The 27,651-nt window shown below is 38.8% G+C and overlaps 6 protein-coding genes across 11 annotated transcripts in view; all 6 read right to left on the bottom strand.

Moving 5' to 3' along the window:
• The window catches only part of LOC132198564 (small conductance calcium-activated potassium channel protein), a 50,309-nt gene extending 38,932 nt beyond the window's left edge, over positions 1-11,377 (bottom strand). For 4 of the 6 annotated variants that reach the window (XM_059622656.1, XM_059622655.1, XM_059622660.1 and 1 more), the window contains exons 1-2: positions 11,217-11,377; positions 735-1,226 (exon numbers count right to left, since the gene is read on the bottom strand). In XM_059622656.1, the coding sequence (XP_059478639.1) occupies positions 735-1,175 (441 nt within the window). In that variant the 5' untranslated portion in view covers positions 1,176-1,226; positions 11,217-11,377. Of the gene's footprint in view, positions 1-734; positions 1,227-3,328; positions 3,816-11,180 lie in introns of those variants that run through there. The other 2 variants (XM_059622658.1, XM_059622657.1) reach the window with 2 other exon arrangements.
• Positions 11,378-12,188: 811 nt separating this feature from the next.
• On the bottom strand, positions 12,189-15,289 carry LOC132198703 (E3 ubiquitin-protein ligase Iruka). The gene is made up of 7 exons (XM_059622878.1): positions 15,175-15,289; positions 14,256-14,345; positions 13,855-14,093; positions 13,634-13,797; positions 13,462-13,577; positions 13,254-13,378; positions 12,189-13,130 (listed from the first exon to the last, which is right to left on the bottom strand). Exons 1-7 carry the CDS (start codon positions 15,265-15,267, stop codon positions 12,965-12,967), a joined length of 993 nt encoding a protein of 330 aa, XP_059478861.1. The 5' UTR covers positions 15,268-15,289; the 3' UTR covers positions 12,189-12,964.
• Positions 15,290-15,846: 557 nt separating this feature from the next.
• Positions 15,847-18,455, bottom strand: LOC132198696 (DET1 homolog). Its single transcript, XM_059622870.1, has 4 exons — positions 17,928-18,455; positions 16,881-17,825; positions 16,345-16,551; positions 15,847-16,278 (listed from the first exon to the last, which is right to left on the bottom strand). Exons 1-4 carry the CDS (start codon positions 18,272-18,274, stop codon positions 16,077-16,079), a joined length of 1,701 nt encoding a protein of 566 aa, XP_059478853.1. The 5' UTR covers positions 18,275-18,455; the 3' UTR covers positions 15,847-16,076.
• Positions 18,456-18,809: 354 nt separating this feature from the next.
• LOC132198694 (BLOC-2 complex member HPS3) lies at positions 18,810-23,439 on the bottom strand. Its single transcript, XM_059622866.1, has 14 exons — positions 23,320-23,439; positions 22,980-23,257; positions 22,690-22,910; positions 22,325-22,634; positions 22,028-22,231; positions 21,839-21,970; positions 21,478-21,785; positions 21,286-21,419; positions 20,921-21,229; positions 20,007-20,856; positions 19,702-19,947; positions 19,467-19,643; positions 19,291-19,405; positions 18,810-19,231 (listed from the first exon to the last, which is right to left on the bottom strand). Exons 2-14 carry the CDS (start codon positions 23,188-23,190, stop codon positions 19,035-19,037), a joined length of 3,414 nt encoding a protein of 1,137 aa, XP_059478849.1. The 5' UTR covers positions 23,191-23,257; positions 23,320-23,439; the 3' UTR covers positions 18,810-19,034.
• Positions 23,440-23,582: 143 nt separating this feature from the next.
• On the bottom strand, positions 23,583-25,294 carry LOC132198851 (uncharacterized). The gene is made up of 6 exons (XM_059623116.1): positions 25,194-25,294; positions 24,780-24,869; positions 24,500-24,599; positions 24,258-24,445; positions 24,152-24,202; positions 23,583-24,097 (listed from the first exon to the last, which is right to left on the bottom strand). Exons 2-6 carry the CDS (start codon positions 24,864-24,866, stop codon positions 24,017-24,019), a joined length of 507 nt encoding a protein of 168 aa, XP_059479099.1. The 5' UTR covers positions 24,867-24,869; positions 25,194-25,294; the 3' UTR covers positions 23,583-24,016.
• Positions 25,295-25,719: 425 nt separating this feature from the next.
• Positions 25,720-27,538, bottom strand: LOC132198699 (large ribosomal subunit protein eL6). Its single transcript, XM_059622874.1, has 4 exons — positions 27,397-27,538; positions 26,664-27,126; positions 26,191-26,375; positions 25,720-25,916 (listed from the first exon to the last, which is right to left on the bottom strand). The coding sequence occupies exons 2-4, from the start codon at positions 27,124-27,126 to the stop codon at positions 25,755-25,757; spliced, it is 810 nt and encodes a 269-aa protein (XP_059478857.1). The 5' UTR covers positions 27,397-27,538; the 3' UTR covers positions 25,720-25,754.
• Positions 27,539-27,651: the final 113 nt, after the last annotated feature.

Raw genomic sequence — 27,651 nt, 5'->3', positions numbered from 1 at the left:
TTTTTCATGCGAGCTTAATGCATTCTTTAAAAATTCGCTTGCGCTGCCAAAGAGAACAATAGAGTCGCAAGAGTGAAGTATACCACCCGCGCGGCAGTGCTGCCCTGCGGTGCAGTATCACTCTCCATGCAAGGCGCACTTCTAGAACACTTCTTCTCGTCCCCTTTGCACTCACTCCATTTCCTTTCTGCTGAGAATGTAACGTGGGGACTTTTTTTATTCGCAAAAAGCACACTTGGATGCTGAAACTTTATCCGTTCTCAAAATACATGGAAAAAAATTAAAAAATTTCAGTGAAAAGAAATTCTTACTCTGCAAAAATATAATATTCTTATTCAATTTTCCTTAAATTTGCTGAAAGATTAAGCAAAATTTGTAAATCTGAAAGGACTGAAAAGAAATATTTAATTTGGGAATTCTTAAATTAGGTAAAAATAATCGTGCTTAAAGAAATTTCACCAAGACACAAACAATTATTCTCCATTATTAAGTCCGTTAGTTCCATTTGATCTGCTTATCAAATCTGCTGTTCAAAAAATTTTAACAGAATTAAATTAAGATAAAAATCACTAATAAATTTTGGAACACAGACTTGGTCGTCACTTTCTTATTCTCAAAGCTGACTTCATTTCCTATTCTCGGCATTAAAAAAGCTTCATCTCGGATGAATTTTCCATGAAACTTATCAAAAATTAATTCCCTTTTTAAAATATTCTCTTTTCAAATTGGCTCACCTGATGTAGGGAGCTTCGGACGCTTTCCCTGGAGGCGGAGCGCGCCAGGGGCATCGCCTCGCAGCGGCAGCGGGCGTAGGGGTGCGGCGCGAGCGAGGAGCGCAGTCGGCAGCCGAGGACGGCGTCAGCACCGGGCGCCTGCATCAGGATGGGCGCGTTGGCGTCGTTAACGCGGCGAGAGTGCAGCTCAAGGTCGGGCATGGAGCGTGCCGCCTCCTGCGGCGGCGGGGCCACCCCCGCGAGGTTGAGCAGCACCTCGTCAGCGGCGCCGCCGCCAGAGCAACACGCCACGGTGAGGGTCGGCGACGGCAGCGCCTCGGCCGTCGTCGGCGGCAACAGGCTCGAGCTGGACGAGGCCTGGCGCTGCGGCGACGCCGATGTAGAAGGCAGCAGCGTCTCGCTGGAACCGACCCTGCGCACGCCCGCGCCAGAGCTTGTCATCTCTGCTTAGCCGGCCACCCCGGTTGACGATGCTCCCATGAGTAACACCATCTGCCAAAAAAAAAAAAAAAATAAAAATATATTACGCATCAATTCAATCCATCTCTCTCGTCTCCACGCGCTGCAACTTTTTGATTTCGCCGTGAAAACGAAAAGCGAAAGTTAATTCGATTGCGAATCCGTCTTCTTGTTGTGAATTTCGACGCAAAACAAGTAGCGTGCCGGTGTGTGCTCGAATCTAAATGCGAGGTGGAGTGCGCGCAATATCGATTTCACGGCAAATCTGTCTGAGGTGAATGAGGGTTTTAGGCTGCGGCCGATTTGAAATTGCAATTTTCGTGACAAGCGATTTCAATTTTCTTCCGGGCATTGATATTGATTGCCATCAATAAGGCCGACGACAAGCCATTATAGGACGGCAAAAAAGTTTTCCAGACGCGTTTCTTTTTACGATAGCAGGAAAATGAAAATTCCTTGCTCTTTATAGCATCAATAAAAAACGCTGCAGACAGATCCGAGTGCTTGTAATGGAATTTTCAACCTATTTAAATTGCCGATCAACTTTTTTAAAGGACAAAGTTTGTGTTGGAATAAATCGATTTGTGATAAATTTCAAATTAGGTTTGCTTCTGGAAATTTGATGAGCGCCGAATTCGTCGCAAGAGCGCGCAGAAAAAAGTCTCGGTTTCGTGTGTGTGTGTCGGGACACGTAATAACTCGAATATATGAAAGATTTAGTCGCGGGGGCAGCGAAAGAAAGAAAGTAGGTTTATGGTTATTGATTGTGATTGCAAACGCGTAGGGGAAGGGAATTTAAAACACCACTTTGACGGCTTCAATAATAAATGAGGAGTCGCTCGACTGACTGACTGACTTCCTTGCTAGAGCCCTCAGCCGAGCCCTTATTTTTCTGCGCCGGGAAAATGAACAAAGCGCACGCCGGGAGGGAATCGGGTCGCGAAATTGAGAGAAAATCGTCGCGAGGGGCCAAAACGGCCTGGGCGTACCTGTGGCTAGAGCGACTGGAAACGGCCGCCCGCTGTGTGAAAATGGTTGGCGGCTGAGAGCTCTATAGGTGGTGTTGGCCGCGAGAAATATATATAAAGCTCTCCGTCTATATATGTATTCGCGCGCTCGCTAAATACACAGTGCCGAAAGCAAACAATCATCATTATGGAAGGGTTCTGTCATGCAACATTTGTGTTTCTGCTAAAAGACTGACGCATGTAACGCGCGCGTAAAAAGTCGGCTCTCCTCGCGATCGCTGCATCACCCCCGTCGAATCGCATTAGTCGAACGCACAAGTTTGACTGTGAAACCGACAAATTACAGAGAGTGAGCGCGAATCGGAAATCAATTTTCGCTGACCTCTGACCCACAATTCGGTGGGTAAAAAAATTAATGCTAGAGTAATTTCCAGCACAATAAATTAGGCGAAAAGTTTATCGTGACCGAAATATCAGTCTTTTTTGAAATCAACCCTTGTCGCACGTGCGATTTCGCTCTTTTTTAATTCAACAATGGGCGTAATGGGCTGTGCGTGTTTGAAACGACCGAAATTGGACTGCAGCTTATTAACGGTCCACGTGCTGTGGCTTTTGTGCCCACTCGACTAGCTGCTTTCATGCACTAAATTACATTATATATAAAAATGTTATTCACGCTGCGAATAAACATGAGGCAACGATTAATTTCATGAATTATGATGGGAATAACAAAAAGCTGAATTAATTAAAAACCAAGGATTTCTGTTCAAAAGCAGGCGCATAAAAAGGTTATAGGCTTTAGCTGCTCATAATGAGAGAGAGGAATGGGGAGTCCACTTACTTAATAATAAAAAGGCTCTTTATCGATTAGACGCGGGTTGGCGGGAACCAGATTCTCAATCCTCTTACGTTTTTCTTTTCTTTAGAGCTTTTGACCAAGAACCGGGGCAAAAGATAAAAAAAAAAAATGAAAGGAAAATAAACTCTTCTGTGTATTAACGAAAGAGGAATATTACGTTAGCATTTGTCTCTGAGCACACGCGCGCGTAAATCGACCGACAAAGCGAGGCAAAAAAGCAAGCGTGTATAAAAGCTTTTTTCGGTACATTTTCAAGAGCACTCTTTCAATTAGCGGAATTGCAATGTGTATATAAATCTTTGTCTTACTCTCGTAAAGCACATGCGGGTTTTTCGGGCCAGCGTGGACCGGAGCAGCTTCCTGTGTGCGGACGCGCAGAGTCAGCCTGCGGACGGCGGCACACAAACAAGGGTAAAATAAAATACAACGCGAAAGTCAGCGCAGCCTCGGCTCTCGTTCGCTGCGCGATATTTTGGGAATGTGAGCTTGCACAAACTGCGAGAGGCCGGCAGGCCGCCCCGACTTGAGTGGCAGCGCGCATACGTATTGACTTGCAAGAGGGGGCGGAGGGAGGCGGTGCGCGCGAGCCTCCCTTTTTAATATTGCACGCGCGAGGGGTGGGAATTTTGAATTTTTGATCACAAACGCCATCAGGTTAATTAGTTTGTAAGAAAGGATGAGCAGCAGGCAAAACTCGGCCGCCCACCTTCGCTCGAGATAATATTATTCCGTGCGCTGGCGCCTGCTTTTGCCCAAAAGAGAGAGAAGAACCCTTATAATGAGAGTGTTGAACTCTCGTCGCCCGAAGCACTACTACGATCACATATTTATTGGCATAATCGAATTAAGTGAATATTTAAAACGGTGCCATGTACATGTCTCTGTGCTCCTCAAATTTTTTAAGTACCTAAATGGATCACTGAAAAGTAAATAGTTGAAGCAATATTTGAACCAGTGTAATGAAGGAAATGCGTTTCTGATAAATGAATGAAAATTGAATTTAACGGGACTGATTATAAATGGCTAAAAGAACGTTGAAAAAGAAAAGACGAAATTTAAGTCTGATCCAAAACATGGAAAAAGAGTATAACATTAATTAATTTGGAAGTATCAATAAATGCAAGGCCTCAGCAAAAACCTTCCAATTTTTTGTTTTCTTATGTTTAAAATAGTATTTTTGTTTGAAGAAGTTGACACTCAAGGAGATGATCATGGAAATGAAGAAATCGGGCTTTTCCTCGTTGCAAAAAATTGTTCAAATGTCTCTACCAGTTTCGGTCACGGTCTGCGACCCGACCCTATTTCATCAGCAAGAAACATTAAAAAAATCAGCACAATTGAAAAACACCACATTTGAGCAAAAAAAATCAAAATCCTAATAATATCTCTTCATTTCCATGATCATCTCCTCAAGTGTAAATTTCATTAATCAAATTTTTCTTTCAATCTCCTAATAAAATTAAATTATATTCACTTTGAAATTCTGATTGATGTATCTCGTTATGGGCAGTGATCGCATAAATATCATTTGCAACTAAATGTGAGAGCAAAAGAAAATAATCAGCAAAAGGCGAATGTTGTGAATGCTTTTGTTCTAACGACCTTGTAAAAATCGCGCACACGTTATCATGATGCCGCAAAATTGGCACAAAGAACGTGTGTATATGTCTGCTTTATGGCGTCGTTTTATCTCTTTTGATACACACAGCGTGCAGGCCAAATCATTTTCCAGCTTCGTGCTGGGGATTTTGCTGTGCGCAAAAGCGTGCCAAATAGGTTTTGCATTGAAATAGCAGTGGACTCGACTGCGAGTAAGTTAATGCACAGTGAGCTTTGTAAAGCAAATGCATACATTGGCCTATTTAAAGATGGGGCTAAAAAGTAGCTCTTTAAGCACTGATTTCAGAAAAAGCCTCACAAATTATCAAAAAATATTATTTATAGTTATAACGGGCAAAAGCAGCGTGCCTTTTAAAAAATTTGTTTTTCTTACAAACTGTTACAAACCCCAAAACGCTCTTAGAGTTTTGGCAAGTTTTAATATTAATATTTTTATTAAAAATAAAATTTAACTTCAATTTGTACCGCCTCCTTTATTTGTGTTTCTTTTGATCAAATTTAATATTAATTATTTAATTATGGTCTTGAAAGTTATTAGAGGTATTTTTTTAACGAAATAAATACTCAATATTTTTTTTTTCATAAATTTACCATAGTTAATTAGGAAATTTCCATTCTCAACAAAAACTGACCTGAACTTTGCATGCGGAGAGCAAGGGACACGTATGCTTGTGTGCCACCAAGCTTATCTTTCATCTCATTGAAAAAGTTATTTAATTACGAAAATGATGTCCATTACAAAAAGTTATCCAATTAGCAGAATGCAAATGAATTGGTCCGTCCCGCCCTACTCTCTTTATTAGTCATGCTCGCACGACACTTTGTTCAACTTGTATGCTCCACAGACCAGGGGAATATATAAATATTTTATATTTTGACTACACTCCGCGGTCAAACCTTAAAAATTCATTCAAGGGAAACCTTTAAAATAGCCTGTTGTTCAATATTGTGGGAGACGAAAGGATTATTGGGGTGCTTCTCTCGGTTTCGCGCCTCGCACTAATGTAGGTTAAAGGTGCAAAAACGTTTTGTGAGCCAAAAAAAAGTAGATTTATGCGTGACTTGAAGATCCTCTATTAAAAAGCCATATATTTAGAATGAAATAAGCGATTCTGTGTCAACCAAAAACCAAATCAGGATAAGAAAAAATAATGCATCGTAAGCCGCTTTCAACGCCTCAGGATGACATTTATATCTCGAGCCGCATCGTGCGTATATTTGAAAACGTCTGCTTGCTTAGTTTTTTTTTAACCGAAACACACAAAAACTGTCTTTTGCAACACCCTCTGAATTCGTTGATGCGAGGAAAGGAAAGGGTACCAGGCGGTGGTGCAGGCATATTATTTTGTATGGCAAGGTTTTTCATCGCGTGCGAGTTGTATTTTCTTTGCAGCGCTGGGCCGTGCAGTTGCCGTGCAAATTGAGAGCATCACGTTTTCCACAGCGGTTTGTTTGCTCAGCTCGGGTCTTTCTGCCGTTCGAGGCGCCCCAGCATGGATATAGGCGCCTTGGGCGTACGTGTGGTGGAGGCGCCGGTTTCACCGCGAAATGCATCATTGGTGCCGTCGAGTGTCAACGACGTGACACTTGACCACGTTCAGCTTATCCGTGTCACTAGGAGGGGTGCCAGCTGGATAGGACTGCTCGCTTTTGATATAAAATAATTATATCGCTCCCCCTCCTCCCAATTTATGATTTTAGTGATTTTGAATTTAAAGAATTTTAAGAGTTGTTACGAATATAAAATATCCTGCTCTACATGTTTCGGCTGCGGGCTGCAGCCGTAATGCACGAGTTTTGCAACTATTTTGACAAAATTAATAAATTTTTTAAAAGTATTTCAATCTACTAGTCATTTTTTTTTTAAATTATAATTTTTTCACCAATTCCTTTTTTCTTAAATTTGACAAACTTGATTTTTAAAATAATTTTGGAAGTTTGTAAAAATATGTCCAAAAATAATTGTCTAATTAAAGGAAACAATTATTGGTGACAAAAAATTGTAAAGAAATTTTCAAAAAAATCAATTATTTGATTAAAATACTTTAATTATAATTTATTTATTTACCGAATTTTGTCAAAATAATTTCACAGGCTGCAGCCGAAACATGTAGAGCAGGACATAGTTTTTTCTTATACAATAAACAACTCACAAAACCAAATTCAAAATCACCACGAATCAACCCTCGATCGTCGATTTCTACTACAAAATTATAATTTTAGCATATTTTTCATTATGATCTGGCTTATGGAAAATGTCTAGCTGTGTTTGTTTTGCCTTGGCCGCTGTCCAGAGTGTCTGCTGGATCCATATATTGCACACTCTATGTAATAATTTTGAAAGAAAGGCGTCATCGCGGAGAAACGTATGCATTTATAAGTCATCAAATTCCTCCCCCTTCTACTCACGATTTGCATAATCGAGCCCATCTCAAGTTTTTATCTTGCAGGAAGGCCTGGCCTGCGCGCGGCGCATATAAAAATGTATACAGGGTGGCCCAAAATTCAACGACACATTTTAATTTGCTGCCATTTTTGAACGGATGGAGATATTTGAGTTTTCTCAGCGGGAGAATGAAGTTCAGCTGTGGAAGTTTTGTTGGTGCTATGGGCATCCCATTGTTGCAACGCATTGTTACTGAAAAATAGCTACAACCGCAAACGAAAAATTTCTCTTATGGGATATCCATGTTAATTTTTAAACTTTTTAATTTTTTTACTTTTTTAACGAAACAAAATGTCTTCTAGCCTAAAATTTTGCGAGGAACACGATTCTAGTGTCTAAATTTTATTACGTTAAGTATAAAATAGACTTTTTGACACAAATTTTATGAAAATGAAAGGTTAGGTCAAATTTGACCTCACCAATTGATTCAGCTTGCCGAGTTTACCCTTAGTACCAATTTTCGTTTCTTTACCTATTTTGGTTCTATAAAATCCAGGAAACCGTCAAAATTTACCTGAAGTAAATTTGGATAATTAAACTTCCAACGGCAATAAAAAATAGAAGTCCAGCATTAAACTTATCAAACTTTGGCCGGATTAACTACGTGCTTTGTGAGAACTTGTAATTTATAAGTTAGAAGTCTGTCACCCAGAAGGAAAAATTTATTTTTTAAAGTTTGTGGTGATTTATAGCAAATTTAAAAAAAATTTAATTGAAAATTAATCTACGTGAAGCGAAAAATTAAAAGTCCTGTTTTAAAAAAACTGCGATTTCGCTGGCAGTTAGAAGGGTTTAAGGGCTATGTTTTCTCCAAATGGCAAGTCTGTCGCCCAAAGAAAACTTTGGCTTGTTATGATTTTTGCATTTCAAACAAAATTTCCTAAATCGGATTTGGGTTATAATTTGGCAAAGTCACCGAAAAAATTAGATTCTGTCGAGTGACAGGCGCAAAATTTGGTAATCCAACTCACTGAACTACATAAATTTAAAAAATCTCCGCGCAAGTAGTATGAAACCTGGACTTCTTAAATTTTTTTATTGAAATGTGGAAAATTACAAAATTTTATCAAATAATATCTGCGATTAAAAATAAAATGAAAAGTCCAGGTTGCATTCTACTTGCGCGGAGATTTTTTAAATTTATGTAGTTCAGTGAGTTGGATTACTAAATTTTGCGCCTGTCACTCGACAGAATCTAATTTTTTCGGCGACTTTGCCAAATTATAACCCAAATCCGATTTAGGAAATTTTGTTTGAAATGCAAAAATCATAATAAGCCAAAGTTTTCTTTGGGCGACAGACTTGCCATTTGGAGAAAACATAGCCCTTAAACCCTTCTAACTGCCAGCGAAATCGCAGTTTTTTTAAAACAGGACTTTTAATTTTTCGCTTCACGTAGATTAATTTTCAATTAAATTTTTTTTAAATTTGCTATAAATCACCACAAACTTTAAAAAATAAATTTTTCCTTCTGGGTGACAGACTTCTAACTTATAAATTACAAGTTCTCACAAAGCACGTAGTTAATCCGGCCAAAGTTTGATAAGTTTAATGCTGGACTTCTATTTTTTATTGCCGTTGGAAGTTTAATTATCCAAATTTACTTCAGGTAAATTTTGACGGTTTCCTGGATTTTATAGAACCAAAATAGGTAAAGAAACGAAAATTGGTACTAAGGGTAAACTCGGCAAGCTGAATCAATTGGTGAGGTCAAATTTGACCTAACCTTTCATTTTCATAAAATTTGTGTCAAAAAGTCTATTTTAACTTAACGGAATAAAATTTAGACACCAGAATCGTGTTCCTCGCAAAATTTTAGGCTAGAAAACATTTTGTTTCGTTAAAAAAGTAAAAAAATTAAAAAGTTTAAAAATTAACATGGATATCCCATAAGAGAAATTTTTCGTTTGCGGTTGTAGCTATTTTTCAGTAACAATGCGTTGCAACAATGGGATGCCCATAGCACCAACAAAACTTCCACAGTTGAACTTCATTCTCCCGCTGAGAAAACTCAAATATCTCCATCCGTTCAAAAATGGCAGCAAATTAAAATGTGTCGTTGAATTTTGGGCCACCCTGTATTACATTATTTGAAGCTATTTTCATGCATTTCCAGTCAAAACGAGAGCGCGCCTCTCTAATCTATATCGATTTGTGCATCTCCCAGTTGGCGTGACTCGATTGAAAAATCAATCCCTCGAGCGTACCTTGTCAATTCTGTACGAAGTTCGATCTGGTCCCATTGTTTCCATTCTTTGCTGGCCACATTAATAATTAGCTTCAAGCGCTTTGGGAGCGTCCAAATTTTATTATGCAGGGGTATTTTTGAATTCAACGCATTTTTCATGATAATGAATAGAAATTAGGGGCGCGCTAATTTGAATAAAACGATCACGTCCTTTTACGAGAGAAAAAGTGGAAAAATATTCTCTTTTGTGCGTGAACAATATACACGTTATACACGTCTCTGCACACAAAGCCGTCACCTGAATATAATGCGGACATTTCTCTCTTGCAGCGCAGAGGGACTTATTAATAATGGACTCGTATTACGCACGAGCAAAATAAAATAATAATAGAACGGTGGTTGTAACATAAATATACAGCGTTGTTGATTTTGGTTTACATTGCGTTGACATGTGTCACTTTATCTGACCAGTGTATTCGTGGGAATCTGCATGTGATGGCCAATTATATCCAATCGCTCTTGCAAAATATCGCGTCCTTATTCATGCCTGTGCGGATATTATATTATATTTCCTGTGTTTATTTAAATTCGATCAATACATATATAAAGTCTGAATATGTAATTTCGCATAAATGTTTCCGAAATGAATTTTCCGTATTCCGACAGAAAACTTCGTCAGTCTCATTTTATCGAGCACGGCCGCTCCGATTTGAAATAAAACGCTTTTGTCTCTCTCTGTGTTCCGAGGGCAAAATGCTGACGTCACCAAAAGGGTGACCTTCCCGTGTTTTGCATAAACAGAGGGCGTGGCATTTAAAAAAAAGTGTCATGAAATCGTTTGCTCAAGCAAAAAGAAAAAAACATATGCAAATTCCGTTGAGTAATGCGCTGGTGTAGAAAGGCGGGAGAAAAATAAACGGGTCGAGTGCGCGCGGTGATTGAATTCGGTCACCACACATAATTGTTTTTCGCCCTTAATTATGCTAAGCCCCTTCGGAGTAGTGCCGGTGGTGAGTTTCAGGCACGGGGCCGTGGATCGATATAGTGTGTGTGTGTCGAGAGGAGGCCACGTCTCGTTGTTGATGACGCCGACCGCACTCTTGCACAACACTCTCGAGCACGGTCTCTGAATTTCTGTGCGCGTCAGACACAATTAGAGCGCTCGCCGCAAAGTACGTTTTCCAACCCCAAGCCCTGGACTCGCACTTTGTGCCCAAAAATACAAAAGCCGCCCCCTCCCCTATTGTATTTGTCCCGGCGCGGGTATAATGAGGAGGACAAAGGCGTTGAATAATTGACTGGAGCGGTGTATAAGCGCTCCAGTGCATGTCTTTCTCGCGCACACAAAAGTGAGACACACCGCCAAAGTCAATTGTCATTGAATTACACACGCCGCGCGCGCCAGCCGCAAACTCTCTTCTTCCGAGAGTTGGCGGCCCCAGAGTCAACCACCCAATTAGTCTTTTGGCACCAATCCCGAAATCAAACGCTAATTAGGTTAATTAATTCGAGCTCTGTGTTAATAATAAGATTTAAGAGCACATCTTGAGAACAAGCGACCGGAAAATTATTATTATTTTTTTCATTTACAATCAGTAAAAATTAAAATAATTATTTTCGGGACCTGCAGAAGAGCATCAATTGGAAAAAATGGGAAGAATACCCAGATTCTATCTCAGATTCTATATATTCTATAATTTTCTTTTCGCTGCTCAATTAGCATAAAAACACATTAAGATTGATGAACTTTCGAAAAGTCAACAGTTCATTAATAACAATAAAGGGGCGCCTGATTGATATGCTTCTCTCGGAGAGGCAAACTGTTTGAGTCTCTCCTAATCGAATCATCTGACGCGCGCTCCAAATTAATTTGGCGTCGTCGGCTATTAAAGCGACCCCTGCTTACGTGTGTGTGTTTGAACGAACGCCTCCTTATACTCACCAGATTGGCGTGGGCAAATCAATCGAGGCGGACACTCTAGACAACAATGTGACAGCAGCGAGATGAACGAGCCCAAGTCTTGTGTTGTGAGGAAAAGTGCAGAGCGAGCAGCGAAGGCCGACGTTTCATGATAGCGAATTGGAAAAGCCAAAAGCGTCTCTTGTGTTTTGCAAGCGCCGTGGCTCGCGGCGGCGCGCTCTGCCTATTGGGCAAAGAGCACGACTCCTGCGCTGATTGCTTTGCTCGCGTGTTTTTCCGCGCCACCAGTCCACGGCTTCAAGCTTGTTGACCTCCAACCCCTAAGCTTGAAATAACAAACACATTTTCCAATATGAAAACAATATTATATTTGTACTTTTTTCAATTTGTTATTAATTTTAATTTGTGTTTCTTATTAATTTTTTAACTTCTCACGCTTTTTATTTTTTCAATCGTTTCAATCACAGCTCACTTTTGCAATCAATAATCAAAAATTATAGGATATAACTTTTTTTTTATTTGCAACTTTGATTTCAAGTATTCTTTTTTTCTAAAAAGTAACTTTTTTTCCTCCATGAAAAATAAAATAATCAAATGGCAATAAATGGCAAGAAGCATGCATTTTTATGAAATAAATTTTCTAATTAGAATAAAAGTTGGCAATATAATACTATTTCTCTTGCCTTGTGCGCAACAACGATAATTATTTAATTACTAAAATCTTCAATCCCCTTACTGAACTTTTAAAGAAATAAATTTAATTATGATCACTTTATAAAAGTTACAATGAAAAACAAAATCTAGATGCTAATTAATACTCAATAATGTGTTTAATGAAATATTTATGATTATCGTATTTTGTAGTGAAAAAGATTGAGGTACAAGTAATGACATTTTTCCACGTTTTTCTTAATTAGTATTTAAATACAAATTTTTCAAATTGGTTTCTAGTTCAGTCAAAAATTAGGGAATGCCAAGATAAAAAGACAAATATGTTCAGGTATCGCCTAATAGACGACTTTAATTAGCTTTGCAGTCACGCAAAAACTATAATTATTAAAACTCATTTATTTATATATACAGAAAGAAATATCCTACATTCCAACAGAATTAATCAATAGTGTGAGGATATTGAATTAAAGAAATCAATTTACAAGTAATTGTACAAAAATTATAGCAAAAAAGGCAAAATATTGTAACCTCAACAAGCACTTCAGCTTCAAAATCTTTATTTATAAAATCCATAATTGCTGCAGTGAATTTGGTGATGCGACACTTCAGCATTCTGTCGATAGTAATTAAACAAAACGACATTTGACGTCACAAAGTACAACCTCTCTATGAATAAATTTTAAACAACAGTCATGTTTTACCCAATCAAAGGACCAGCCTTTTACTAAATTATAGAAATGGAATATTTTAAGTGTCAAATCAAAAGGTATTACACAAAAAGCAAACTTTAAAACCTCCCTTCTTGGTAATATGCAGCTAATTCGCAATTAAAAGTGCGCACAACTTCATTGGAACAGGCACTAACCAGCTTGTTAACTTTTTGCTATGAAATTAATAATGCCAGACTTTGAGGGATAAACAAGCATTTAACTTTCCTTTGGGGGAAAAATAAAGAAAAACTGTGCATATGATGAAGAGAATTCAAAAGAATCTGGCGGAATCGTTTTTATTCAGGAAGATTCCTGACAAGAAACAATGTGTGTCCTGGTCTTATGGGAAATTTGGGGCTGAAGTCCTGACTGTCTCGAGCGAAACTGCTAATCGCAATCCATGTCCATGTCCCAGAAGTGATTTCCATCCGATGGTGGGCTCCTCTGCCTCTGTTGAGCGGAAGAATTTGAACCATCTGTGCTGCTGTTTCCTCTACTTGAGGACGAGGATGTGGACGAGGAGGAGGCCGAGCTTCCTCCACTATTTGCGGCCCTTAAAATGAAACGATAATGATTCATCTGGTAAATTGAAAAACACTAAAATTAAATTGTGATGATAAACATACCAAATTGTATTTGCATCAAGTTAGAAAGTTTTTATTTAATTTATTTTTACCTAAGGAATGCTGCAATACTCTGAGGTAGAGAAGCTGCTGCATTTTGGGTCGGCCCTGTCCTGGCCTGATCCTCGTGGGCCGCGTCCTCGTTCAGGACTTTCCTACAGATGGGACATGTTCCATGCTAAAAGAGGCAAAATTTTAGTTCTATGTGTGAAAATTTCTTTCAAATAAAAAAAATAAACTTTTAATTTGAGGACGACTTACAATTTTAAGCCATGGAATAATGCAGTCGTCATGATAAACATGATCACAAGGTAGTTTGCGCACCGACTCTCCTTTCTTGAAGTCCTCCCAGCAGACTGAGCATTGCAAGCATTGGTCTGCAAAAACAAAAATTCAATCCTCTAATTTATTTTTAGAGAATTCAGCAACTCACCAACTTGTTCTTGTGCAATTTCTACACTTGGTAATGACTGGATCTTTTCCTCAGCTAATGGTGCAGGGCCTGTGCCATCCATTTGGTTTAGCAGTTGAGTGACGATGGCGTCAAGACCTTCTCGTCCCCATGCATAGTCACCAGGATTGCCGACAAAAAATCTCCTAATGCAAAAAAAATATCAAGAAATAAATAAATAAAATTAAGATTTTACTACTCACACTCCTCTGTTGTCTCTATCGTGGCCACCTGCTGCTCCGATCTGAGCAAAGTCCATACCAGTGATGTTGACTAATATGTCCTGCAGAATGTTCTCCAAGGGCATGGTGTGCACATGAGCAGGCTGAGATCTGAGTGTCATGCGATGTCTGCGCAAACTGGGTCTGCCCATCGGGTCGCTGGCCCCCATCATGTCTTGCATGAACACCGACATGAAATCTGCCATCCCTGGCTCTGCAGTCTGCAAATTTAAAATATGACATCACCAAAATCTAAAAAAAAAAATAACAGTTCATGATATAGATGGTAATTTTTAATTAAAAAAAAAAAAAAAAACGAATAATACCTAAGTATGGTCAAGATCAAGAATTGCCGAATATTTTCAGCAAAATATTAAGATTACCTCATCACTTGAGTCCATGTCATTGTCTTCATCTTGGTTAGGATTTATTTCTTCGATGAATCCGCTGTTGCATGTTGGACAAGTGTAGTCCTGAGGCAAAAAATTGAACAAGTTTAAATCCATTTCATAAAACAAAATTCTAGTTTTGTTTTCATCATTTCTGAGGAGCCTTTTCGATACATAAAAAAGTGCCAATTTTCTTATCAAGGTGATATCACTAGCCAGTTAAGAGAGACCCACATTACGTCATACTCAAAAGTCTATCAGAGATGAAAAAGGACAAAACGGAAAAAAAACAGTTTCGAGGCGAAATAAAACTATGTGTATAAATAAAAAAAATGTGGAATTCAAAGACAAAATAAAACTTTTTGGCCCATTTGTGGTGGGAATTAGCAATTATTATAATTGCTGTGCTCTTTTTGATAAATTCCGCTCTCCAATGACTCTGATATTCATAAAAGGGAAAGCAGGGGAAAGGGATGTGTATTTGTTCAATTCCTGGTATGTACAGGTACAAAAGTAACATTTGCTTAGACAGAAGGGAAAACGCAATCAAATAATAACCAAATCGTTGTTGCCTCACTCGTCACAAAGGGATACAAAATAATCAATGGCCTGCTAATATGTGGTCTCAAAATTGTTTTCGTGTTGATTCCTTTCAAATCGATTGAAATTGCGTCTATTGGCCAACGAATGCAAATATAAAGAAAACGCTTTATGGTTTGTTGTAAATTGCGCAAGAAATGTAAAGGAACTTCTAGAAAATACAATAAAACTGGAATTAATAAAGTCTTGAGTGGTGGGTGAAGGATCGCAACGTTCATGCCCTCGCTTTAGGATTGCTCGAATTTTTCTCATTCACGCCGTGCCAAGCCCGTTTAGATGAAATTCGGATAAATCACACAATACTGATGCTTACCGGCAGCACTCTGGGAATTTCTACGGTGCATTTATGACAGAAAAACTTTGTTTCTGGAGTCGGTATTACTGCGCCTATAAGTGACTCCGCCATCTCGGATTTTTGTGTTGTGAACTTTCAAGGAGGTTTTGCCAGGCTGTTGGGAAAGTGCCAAGGAAGATTCGTGACGTCAGCTGCATTCAAAATAATTTAGCGGGAGAAAATGTATTAATACTGCAAAAAAAAAAATGCTTAATAATAAAATAATTGAGGCTCACTGCGGTTGCGGTAGATGGGGTATTTTTTTTGTCTTGAAGGTTTTAAAAAAATTCTTGCTGCCTTTATGTCGTTTCCTCCAACAAATTCAATGTTCCTTCTCTACAATCGACTCTATTTTTCATATTTTAATAATATTATTATTTTTTTTTATTGTACAAATAAACAAAAATTAATTTAACTAATAAAAAAAAATAATGACGACTTTTATTGTGTTTTAGATCCCACAGTTAATTTGGGCTTTGCACAAATTATTTTTACTCCTTTGACATAGTCATATCAAGTCTTTACAACAATAGAAGCCACTTTGGGCAATAATAATTTGAAATTTAACTAACCATGGTTGTAAAGACTTGATTTGACTATGAAAATACGGAGTCCTTAAGGTCTTGTCAAGAAAAAACCGAAAAATAATGTGATAAATTTATAAATTTTATATTCACCTAAGAGCATTTATTCATTGAACAATAACTTCACATATGTAAGAAAAATTCAAGGATTGAGTTAACTTCTTTTCTTATGATTTCTTATTGAATGGCTCAATATGAGTCTAAAATATTACATCCGAGTTCTTTGCACTCGTGGAAAAATAATTAAATCTTTAAAAAGGTAATTAACAATTATGCTGATGGCACTGGAGATCCAATTCAAACTTGGCTACTGTGCCTGACGTGCAGACTGACGATATATTCAGCATTGTTAGCTCGTTGTACGCTGATTGCAAAGGGATCAGTAGGGTGGAAAATGTAGGCAACCAGTCTCCTTGACACACGAGGCGCTCCCATATTGGAGTTCATGATTCCAGCATGCATTCGAAACTTGAGCAGCCCAGAATTTCTCCCGTAAAATCTAAACATTAAATTAAGATATAAAATGTAAAATGGTAGCGAAACATTTATTTATTTATTATATTACCTGATAGCATACTCTCCACAACACTTGGGACGCTCAATCATTGAAACACGCTTCTCATCATAGCTGAAGAGAGAGAAATCCAGATACGGAGAACTTGTAAATGACTGGGCGCTGATCGGAAGCTGACAGAGTAGCCGCTTGATTGCTTCAGTGGGCCCACCAAATCTTGCACTCACGATTGTTTGCTTTAATCGCTGCATTAGGTGTCTAGAAATTGGAAACATAAAATATAACTTGTTAAAATTAATAATAAACCTTTAACACAAATAATAAAAACTCAGTAAATTAAATAAAAGGAAATTAAGAGTTAAAAAATTATTCATTAAATATTTTTAATGATAAAATAAATAGGATCATTTCCAATGCCTCTATCAAATCTGAAAAAGTCTATGTACACAAATTTTAATTTTTTATTTGTTATCCCTTTTGACCTGCCCTAATTCTTATGTCTTGTTCCAATTGAGGATAAATGACAAAAAATATTATTATTATAAAGAAAAATTATGGAAAATATAATTTTACGGTAGTTTGGTCACCTGGCATGAATATTATTCGATGGAGAACAGGCAAACTGTTTGTGCAGCTTCGTATTCCTAAAATAGTCACAGAAATTTTCCAACAGAGTTAGCATTTCCTCGGCGCTATTTTCAAAAACAGCCAGGACCGTGGCCTCTGGAATGTTGTAAACCACAAAGAACGAGGTGGCACTGTTTGGTTCAGGCGTTTTCAGGGTCACCACATTCTCCACAGCGTACTTGAGCAGCAGATGGTCTTCGTCCAGCAGCTGCATCTTCCACAGTTTGAGAGTCCTGATGTGGTCGAAGTACTGGTAGAACATCCGCAGCTCGTACGGAGTTCCCGTCTGCCGAGAAACGTTGATGGCTCGAAAGTACAAAAAGGTCAGCAGTCGATGCTTCAGAGCATTTATGGTGGCTTCCCTGTACGAGGGCACGGACACAGGCAGGACGTCGGCCAATTGCTCCTCGTCCCCGGGAAAGCAAAAGCGGCCTATTTTTTGCATCTGCTGGAATTTGCCATCGACAAGTTTAAAGATGTGGATTGTCTGATGCTGTATGGAGAGGACGGCCAGGGTGTCATTTAAAAGGTAGATGCCTTGGTTGTGGGATAAGCAAATTTTGTCAGTCTTCAAGTTGATTGTATCACATAAGCGGCCGTTGTAAATGTCCACCAGGTAAATGGTGTAGTCCTCAAGCCGGAAGCTGCTGTTCGGCGTCACCGCCTCGTTGTTTGAGTAGATGTCGAAGAAGTTGCTCTGGTCACCGTTGTTGCCATCGACGAACATGGAGGAACTAACGATCACGTATTTTGAGTCATCGGTGAACAAACTGCACTCTCGGTTAAGCTGCTCTCCGCTTTGGGCCAAATTTACCATCCACTTCCGCTTGAAGTAGAGCTCAAAGATATTCACTCGGTTCTGGTTGCGGTTGAATTCTGCAAAGTCCACGCAGTCGCCGTCATAGCTGTAAACGGTTTAAATTAGTTAATTTCATAACAGGCAAAATCTTCTTAATATAAAACATTTTATAATAATATCATATATCATAGGTCATTTTTTCTGATACCTTTGAAGGGACGTTCCACCAGCGCTGGGGCCCAGGTATTTGTAAATTTCGATGCTGGTCTGGTCAGAGGAGAATGCCAGAAGGTGACTGCCGTTGGGATTGAATTTTCGCAGGAACACAGGCGGTGTGTCGACGTTGATCAGGGTCAGGTTTGGAAATACGCTTTGGTAGAATTCGCGCGTCTGATTTTGAGGGCACCTGCGGGACTGAATGCTTCGTCCGTGGACCTCTCGATGAAGCAACCGCAGCACCACATTCTGCGATGGAATTTTCCGCACAGGTATGGGCTCGTGAACGACGTCTTCATCGTCCAGAATCATCGGCTCCTCGCCGTCTCCCGATTCCATTTCACGAGTAGTAAAACGCAATTCCCTTTCGCTGTTTAAGCATTAAGATTTTCATTTTTCACAAGTGACAAGAACAAGACGAGATTCCGACGTCTCCAGGTTGTAATTTTGGATATTAAAAATGAGCATGAAGACGAGACGCGTTTTGTTGTTTATCTCCTGTCAAAACAGGTAAAGCCACGCCCACCTCTCCTCACATCGTCTTGATTTGGATCTGTTGATTTGGATAATGGGAAAGGCATCCGAGTTATCTGATTTCTCTCCTCTCTACATAATTATTCTGTTTTGTATTCTATTCAAGGATCTGGATTGATTATATTATTTTACTCATTTCATTTCACGCGCTTTTCCTTTACACATGTCAATATATTTTTAAAGTAAAATTTAAATAAAAAATGTGAAATATTTCAATTTTTTTACTTAGCACTGTCTCTTGTTTCTCCAGCCAGTCTCCTGCTGCCAAGAAGAGAAAGTTATTAATTCTTAATTTTAAAAAAAAATTCAAAAGGCCAGCAAAAATTATTGGTATTTAAATAATAAAACACAGCCTTTAATGCTTTAAGCTTCAACATAATTATTACCAACGTTTCAACCAGTTGAATTAAATAATTTAGTTACAAACATTTCAAAAACTGCACAAGCACTCTACTGTTTATCTCTAAACAGAGTGATTGATATATAATGAAACATTAAATAACTGTGCTCAAGAAGGTAACAATTAACAATAATGAGAATTAAAGGATGATTGCGAATAATGCGACTAGTTGAAATCGAGGGTGTTGAGAAGTGCCTCGCCTGTTTCCATAATCAGGGACCTCAGGTAGTTTGCACTTTGCACATTCTCACAAGCTTTGACATATGGCTTGAAAACGGGGCTCTCGCATGCCATCTCTCCACCAGGCAAAATCCGAACGAATTCTTCCAACGAAAGGATGTGCACCAAGTGATTCAGGGTATCTAAATGTGCAGGGACTTTTTTATAACACTGTTCTAAAAAATATCTTTCTTTTACTAACCTGTGAATATTTTTGAGTACAGGAATTGGACGGGTGAGTCATTGTGCAGTTGTTCCGTTTTCTTGTGCAGAGACCCGATAAAATACTTCCATTCATTTTCATTCGTAAACTTTTCCTTTAAAATAAAAAGTAATATCAAATTGCTAGAAAAATTTTGAGCGCAATAAATGGTATACCTTTGCAAAAGCTAGAAGGCAATTTGGATTGTGCTCTACCAGCAAATTGATTGTTTCTTTCGGGGATACACAAATAGTTTTTAGGGCTAACGCCCCAGACACATGGGGGTGTGATTGCAAAAACTGGAGAACTTCAAAGCAGCTATGCTGACCCAGTTTGGGCGAACAAAGCAGGGACTGAAAATTGAGAGAATTAGGGTTTTTTACAGTTATTTTTTGTAATTAGAGTTTGTACCTGTAGCTTGATGAGCATTTCATATGCAAGCCGTTTTTCTTCTAGTTCTAGAGGGACAGGCACCTTCTGAGAAGCATACCAAGACTTGTCCACATGGAACGGAGGAAGTGAAGAGAGATAATTGTATCTTTTCCCGAAGGGCTCTTCATAATCAGCGGTGGGGTCAAATGATTTGAAAAAGTTCTTGTCCACCAGGCAGGCTAGATATGACCTTGTCAATATACAAGTGCCCTCAGCTACTTCAGCCTAAGGAAGTTTTTGTGGAAATTGAAGGAACTTTAAGCTTAAATATTTCATCATCTTACCAAAGAATAATTATTAGGGAGCTTTGATAGAAAAGACTCCAAATAATCCCTCAGGACTTTCGTTGCGTTCGAGGACGGGGCACCTGGCGAGGAAAATCCACAGGGTGTCATCAAAAAGGCTCTCGTCAGTCCAATCAAGGTCGGCACGCAAGGGAGTTGATGGGCCAAACTTGGGTTCAGGGTCAAGTTTGTAAGTACCGACGCCAAGGACTCCGGCAAAATCTCGGCAATCAGTAAGGCCAGTTCAGTGAAGGCCAACGCCACTTCCTTCTGCTTAACTTCAACGGCGGTGAAGAGCAAACCGTGATATTCTTGCAAGGCCTTGACTAACTCCATAGGGTCAACTAACGATGAAAGAACCGTCCTGGCCTGGTCGACAGACCCTTTCTGAAGGCACAGTAGCACCAGAGCCAGAGCGTCAAAAGGGTCTCCACCGGTGCAAGTGTTCAGGCTCTCTTGGGAGGACAAACTGCTGCTGGCACCTTTCACCAGGAGGCGCTTCTTCATGACCTGCAGCACCCTGTCAATACAGTGCTGACGTAAGGTGACCGAGCTCAGGATTAGGGCGGAAATGGACGCAGGGTCATGTTTCTCAAACAATTCCAACAAGTGAGATGCAAATTCAACATTTATGGACTCTTCTTCAGCAGACTTTTTGTTTCTAGGCAGTTCGCCTTTCAGATAGAACATCAACCCCTTGTAACTGCGTTCCTTGGGCTCTTCGTCAAACATTGGAATTTCTCCTAAAGTGTCCTCCATTCTGATAAACCTGTCCAATACGTGCTCAGCTTTCATACCACTCATGTCATAGAAGGGTTTTGCCAATTTCCAGTGACTTTCGTCGTCACCACTAGAATGATATAAAATATCATGAATATTACTTGGTCTTTGCAAAAAAGAAAAAGTTTTTTTACTTGATATAATAGTCACCAAGAAGTGCGCATGACTCTTGGTAGCAGCGCTCAAGCCTTCGATTGGCCTCAGGACTGGCCTCCCATCCTGGCACCGCAACCACAACATTTCCTTGGGAAACGTGGTCTAGCCTCCAATTCATGCACTGCCTGGCCGTGCCGAGAACAGCGTGGGCCTCCGACAACAGGTGGAGATAAGTGGTGGGGGCGCTGCCTTTATGAATGTTTGCTAATTGGACCATGTCTTGGTAAAGATCTGCACAACTGGGCAACTTTAATGAGTAGAGGGTCCAATTCGAACCACTCTGAGAGCTGCAAACAATAAAATTAAATTATATGACGATTGAAAATTTAACTTGCAAGTTTACTCTTGACTAGATGTGCTTGATGGATCAGAGCAGGCAAGCAAGCAGAGGTAATTCTCTGTGAGTAAAATGTGTTCGACGCTGAAGAAAGGGCGCAAGCCAACTAAGCAAACAGGGTCGTCCATTGACGGGTAGCTCTGAAATTTTTAATGTTTGCATCAAGTTTGGGGAGGGAGATTTTTTTGTATTAATTACTGCACTAAATTCATCTGGGTTGTCCAAGCCTAAGGTCCTCAAAAAATAATGGCCGGCTCTTCCAGTGTAAGATTCGAGTCCGGTGTCGGTTAAAGCGTGAAGAATGGACCTCTCTAGTGCAAGGCATGAGATGGGAGCTGTGAAAGAGTAAATAGTTGGGCCGGAAATGATATCCTCTTGTGAGCCAGAAATAAGAGCTCTGTAGTTAACGTGGTAAATGTATCCCTCCTGCTGGGTCGTGACTGCAATGCCCAGACTGACCAACTCACTCGCATAGTTCGAGCAAAACGAGGAATGGTGAGAAATTTCTGTACAGCAAAATTTTCAACGATCATAAAAATATTTAATGGGAATCTCCAACCTTTGTTCTTTTTATCGGGATCAGTATACATTGGTAAAACTTGCAAACACTTGAATTCGTCTTTCATGGCCTGGTTGCATGTGTGCAGTTGCAAACTCATGATTTTAACAATTTGGGCGTTCAGATCTTTATCTATAATAAAAATAAATAAATTTTAGGTCCACACGTAAAATAGTTAATTTCCAATACTTGAGATGAATGAGATTTTGGCGTTCAGATCTGATGTGGCATCTCGAAATGGTCCACCTTTGTTAGTTAAGTTAATTAGCTGATTGGCTGAAAGATTCTTGTTCCCCTCAGAAATTGAAGGTAGCTGCACTAACACAGGGAATGAGTCAGGATGCAGTTTTTCTTTCAGTGAAGGCGCTTCAGCAAGTAGCTCGGAGAGTCGTACTGGATTGTTTTTAATTATGAAAAAACCAGTTAAAGTTGGAAATTAAATCAATTTTTTTTTTCAGGAAATTTAATTATAAAAATTATATGCACCTGGTGATCTTTCTCTTTTAACTTCCGGCTTCTTAGAAATATTTTCAGAACTTTTTCCTCTAGACTTAGTTTTCTTTTCATCAGTTCTGGCTGGGTCCGAAATCACTACTCTGATCACTAGCAAGTTCTCCTTGGAGCTGCAGGATATCACATCCTCGTTCAGACATATTAGGTTGGGGCAAAAATTTAAATCCAAACTAAAGTGTTCTATGAAGTCAATAAACTTAAGCTTGGAAATGTCATGGGTCTCGATGTTGAATTTAAACACAGTGAGTGTCATGTGACAGCTGATGATCACATTTCCTGTCACCTGAAAACAAGTGGTCGTGAAAGAGAATTCTCAAAATAGTATTAACAAAGTTTACTTGGCAACAGGCCAGATTGTTCGGAGTCCTTTTGACGGGTAATTCAATCATTTCCAAACTGGCCACGCCAGACTGACTGCTGCTTGGTGTAACTCGTCCAGCAATACGGGCTCTCATTCCTTCCAATTTGCTTGGCACATCCCAATTGACGTAAATCCTTGCGTGGATCGCTTCGTTGCCCTGTCGGCTTTTCTTGCTTTCTAAGGTGGCCACAAAATTCCCTATACAAATGAAAGCAATATAATCGATTAGTAGAAATAATGTTTAAAAGAGTTCCTGAGTGTTTATACCTTGTATGCAGTGCGTGAGAAAGCGAACTTCGTCCACCGTCGGAAAGCAGTGTGTTGGAAGGGCACCCCTCCGCAGGTCTCGTACCTCCACGGCATGGATGGGCAGGGCTATGAGCAGCTTGTCAGGAGTCGCCGAGGCCACGGCCAAAGGCTCATCCACAGGCTGGATCTCCTGGCTCACGAAATGGTGCACCGAAATCACACGCACCATGTTCAGTAGGCACGCACCCTAGCAACCTTGCGAGTTCACAGCATTTTAGCTTTTAAAGCTCTGACGGCTGCAACGAAAATGCAAAAGAGTGGCACGATTATTATTTTCTTGTAAGGGAAATTTACTTACGCCTCGTGCACTTTGGCCCTTTCATGCAATTTTTGTAGACTTGTAGAGGGCCAACAGTTTCAAGTGTGGCAGATTTGTTTACCCAGACTACCGACCACGCCCTCCTCTTGAATGACAAGTCGCTCCGACCCCTATATTATTAAAAATGGTATTGCCCAGATATCCACCGTTAAAATGTGAAGCATGATTTGTTAATCAAAAAGAGAGATATGATGTGTACTCCGGTTTTTTTTTTATCAAATGAAATAAGTTGATTTATTATTATTATTTTATTTCAAAAGAAATTAAAACTAAAAAAGGGTACATAATATGATAGAGTAAGCTTTCAATTTTCAGCTAAAAAAGAACACAACTGTCAAAATATTCTGAAAATATTTTTGTATTACTAAGAATTAACAATTATTATTATTCATGCTTGTAGATATTCCACATTATTGAATAGCAACAATATAATTTGAATGGAGAAGTTTACGGACGGAATCATTTTAATCATCATAAGAAATGTTTATTATCTCGATATAGGAGTGTTGAAATAATCTCCTTGAGGACGGATCATTGCAGGAGTGCATACTGCATAGATTGCGCTAACTCTTTGTGTTGGTTTTTACAGTCATTACTTGATTTACCTGTACATTCCTTCAAGATAAGATCAGTTACAAGGAATGTGGATAATACTTTCAGGTTCAGTTCGGAATACTTAGTACAAAAGTACAATATTGGGAGCTTGCATCTCTCGCAAGATGTCGTAGAATGAGTAGACGCATAGCCAGCAGTAAATCTGAAATTTTTTGTTTGTTAGGTTGACTAAAAAATATTTTAACGAGACTCTCACATTGTACCCCATCCAAATCCAGAGAACCAGGCACGCCATCACAGATTGCAACTAATTATTAAAATAAATTAAAAATATGAAAAACGATATATTTTTTAACACTCACATAAATATAGTATCCGTAGAGTAGCCAAATTCCAAACAAAATTTGCAGAAATATCAAAAATGCCATTCCCCACAGCCAGGGCAGGATGAAGCCTCTGTTGCTTATTTTAATGCCCTTGATCATAAGTCCGCTGAACGCGATCATCAGCAAAAAGAGGACAATCTCCAGCCCTCCAAAGAGTTGCATGGCTAAAGGATTTTTTTAGAATTAATATTTAATATTAGTATTGCTATCATATTTACTGTCTCTGACATCCGTTTCAAATAAAGGCATATAGAAGTGGCTGGAGTCTCCACCACTCATCTCAAAAGCTGTCCAAGTGATGATGATTAGACTGGTAGCCTGGAAGGATTAATTTGCATGAATAAAAATTTTCTTAAAAAAATTATTTTAGTTAATTATTGATAAAATAATACTTGATTAAATAATTTATGTACTAAATTCAATACTAATTGCATTGTATTGCACTAAAAAAAATATGTAAGTAATTATATTGCAAAATCTATTTATAATTATACTAACCATAGTGTAAAAAGCAACAGCATAGCTTCCAGTTTTCACGTCATTATTCCAAATGAATGGAGACCAACAGGTGCGTAGAATGGGCATTTTCTGAAAATAACATGAAAATGATTAAAATTTCAAGCTACTTTTAGAAAACATAAGCACTGCATTTATTTTTCTTTTGAATTATAAAAATCTATTGATATGTATATCTGGTTTGCATGTTTTCATTTGGTTTTCATTATGGATACAAACAGAACATTCCAATGCATTCAAAGGCAGCAAAAGGCACCTGTTTACAGAAACACCCGTAAGAAAGTTCCGATTTAATAATCAACTTTTGGCTTCAGTTTCACCGGATTGTGTCAGACTTTTTGATTTAATAATGATGCATACGAAATATAGGGTTAATGATCACATATTTGAACTCACCAATATGAATTTTTCTCAAATAATTTAACGAAAATTAACTGACATCAATTTTTGGGTTGGGCATGGGCGTCGCCTGGGAAATTGTTTATGTTTGATGAAGAGCTACCAACATAACAGAATGTAACGAATTTTGAAGCTTTGGCAGCATGATAAAATTACATACCTCAAGTAGCAGCGCGGAAATTACCAGCTATAGCTACTGATGGGTCTAACTTTCGGTAACGCTTTGACTGTTGAGGCATGGCATTTTGAAAATACCACAAAATTAAATGTGAATAATTTTATTTCTAAAAAAAATTATTTCAACTCTATTATAAATTGGCCATTATGAAAGCCATAAAATATCTCAAATTTTTATTTAGGATAAACAATGGCAGATGGAACCTTCTTTTTTTTTTACCACTCTTTAGCAAATATCTGTAAGTAATATTATCTAAAATTAATACCAATAAATTTTACAATAACTAACGTTGTTGCAGCAATACCAATTAAAGAATTAAAGGGTTCTATTGATTGAAAGTCGATGTTTGACAAAGTCAGTGTTTAAATTTAATGGGGAAATTAGAACTTCATTTTGTGTGGGAGCTGTCCTGATCTCAAGCCGAACATTGATCCCAGGTACCCAAATATGCTCTTCTTCTCGGGGTTCTTGCGGATGATGTCCAGAATTTGTTTGTCCACCACAGCTTGATCTTCCTTGCGAATGTCCGATGCCTTGTAAGTCTACAACAAAAAGTTTACAGATTAGATTAATTTGCACTAAATAAATATGAAGTGTCGTCAAACTCAAGATCACATTCCGCCAGTTACAAGGCATCAGCAACTTGAGTAGGACATTCAATTTACGCCAGTTTTGACACCGTTAATTCAATGTATGTACAAATCAACGGCAACACATAAAGGCGGTTTTTTTAAATTAATCAAATTATTAAATTGAAATGATTTATAACGAGTTGTATTCTGAATTTGCAGTTTTTGTTGAATAATTTTAAATTACCTCTTTCTTGACATCAAAAATCTCTCCTTCCTCCTTCTTGGGCTGCGTCTTCCTCTGCCTCTTGAAGTAGGCATCGTTGACACGAAGGGGAATTTTCACTTTTGAAATATCAAGCCTCAGACTGGTGGCAATGACATACCTCTGGTGAACTCGACGAAGTGGACAAGCGTTCACTTTGAAAGGTCCTGAAATTTAATTACAAATTTTTAATCTTAAGTTGACAGAAACAATTGAAAAATTTGTCAAAAGAGTTTCAGTTGTCCTCATTAAGATACCAATCTACATAGTCAATTCAGACTGGGGCGGTAAAGAAAATAATCATAGACAACTTTTTGAGATCGACCTGGGTTTGAACCAGGTACCTCTCAACTGCTAGGCAAACACTTAACCATCAGGCCAAGAGCATAACCATAAATTGGAGATAAATTTGTTGTTTTTAAATAAAAAGTGTATATACACGCAAACAAACAAACCTGTCACCAGCAAGAGACCCGTTTTAAGGGTTTTGAGGAGGACAACTCTCTTTCCTCGGTGGACACCAGCCAAGAGGATGAGAACAGTACCGGGCTGCAGGGTTGGTCTGATGTTGCGGACGTGATCCTTAAACAGCTTCTTAGCCGGCTTCTTTTTGATCCCATCGGTGGTTGGGTAGTACGCCTTGCGCTTCTTCAGCAGCACTAAACGCTTTCCACCGTTGTTGTCACCCTTGATGGGCTTCTCGACATGCGTCGCTCTCTTCACCTTCTCAGGTTTGGCGGTTTTCTTACCAACAAACTTCCACAAAGCCTTCTTGTGGTACATTCTGGTTCGGCTGAAGCGGTAGATGCCATTGCCGAGGGTGTAGTTGCGAGGCCTGTTGTCGCGCTTCTTCTTCTCGGGGGACTTGCCCGCGGCCGACTTGGCCGCTGGCACCGTTTTGGCACCCTTCTCAACCATCTAAAGGGCAAGATCGGCAAAATTTAGATGCGATTCAAATTTCAATCAAAACACGGCAAGACACGTAAACCACGAGTGTGGCGCGTGAGGCATCTGACTAAGGCGGCCAGTTTTCAAATAAATATGGGGAAATTTTCAAAACTCTGCACATATTTACAAAGAGTAATGACTGGAGAAAATTTTTATAATAGGAATTATTGAATATATTCAGTGATTACCGAAATATTGTGAGATATTCAAGAGAAAAATACACATGAATGAGAAACTTACCGTGCCGATTTACTAACAAGACAGTGCTGCCACCTGTGATGTGACAGTGGCGCGTAATTTGAAAGTTTCAAAAAAATTTGACAGGTTTAGTTTAATTTTTGTCATACCATCAAACTTCATTTACTTCAAAAAATTGATTTTTGCATTATTTTCATTGCAATATAAACAATTTTAAATGTGAGGAGTTGTGAGGACAAAATGAAACTACGCTAACTTACTAATATTAATGAAAACACATTTTAAACACTCCGCCTA

The sequence above is a fragment of the Neocloeon triangulifer genome, unplaced genomic scaffold (genome assembly GCF_031216515.1).
Source record: "Neocloeon triangulifer isolate White Clay Creek 2 clone unplaced genomic scaffold, ASM3121651v1 ptg000013l, whole genome shotgun sequence".
Classification (NCBI taxonomy): domain Eukaryota; kingdom Metazoa; phylum Arthropoda; class Insecta; order Ephemeroptera; family Baetidae; genus Neocloeon; species Neocloeon triangulifer.
This window is presented reverse-complemented; position numbering and strand designations above follow the sequence as displayed.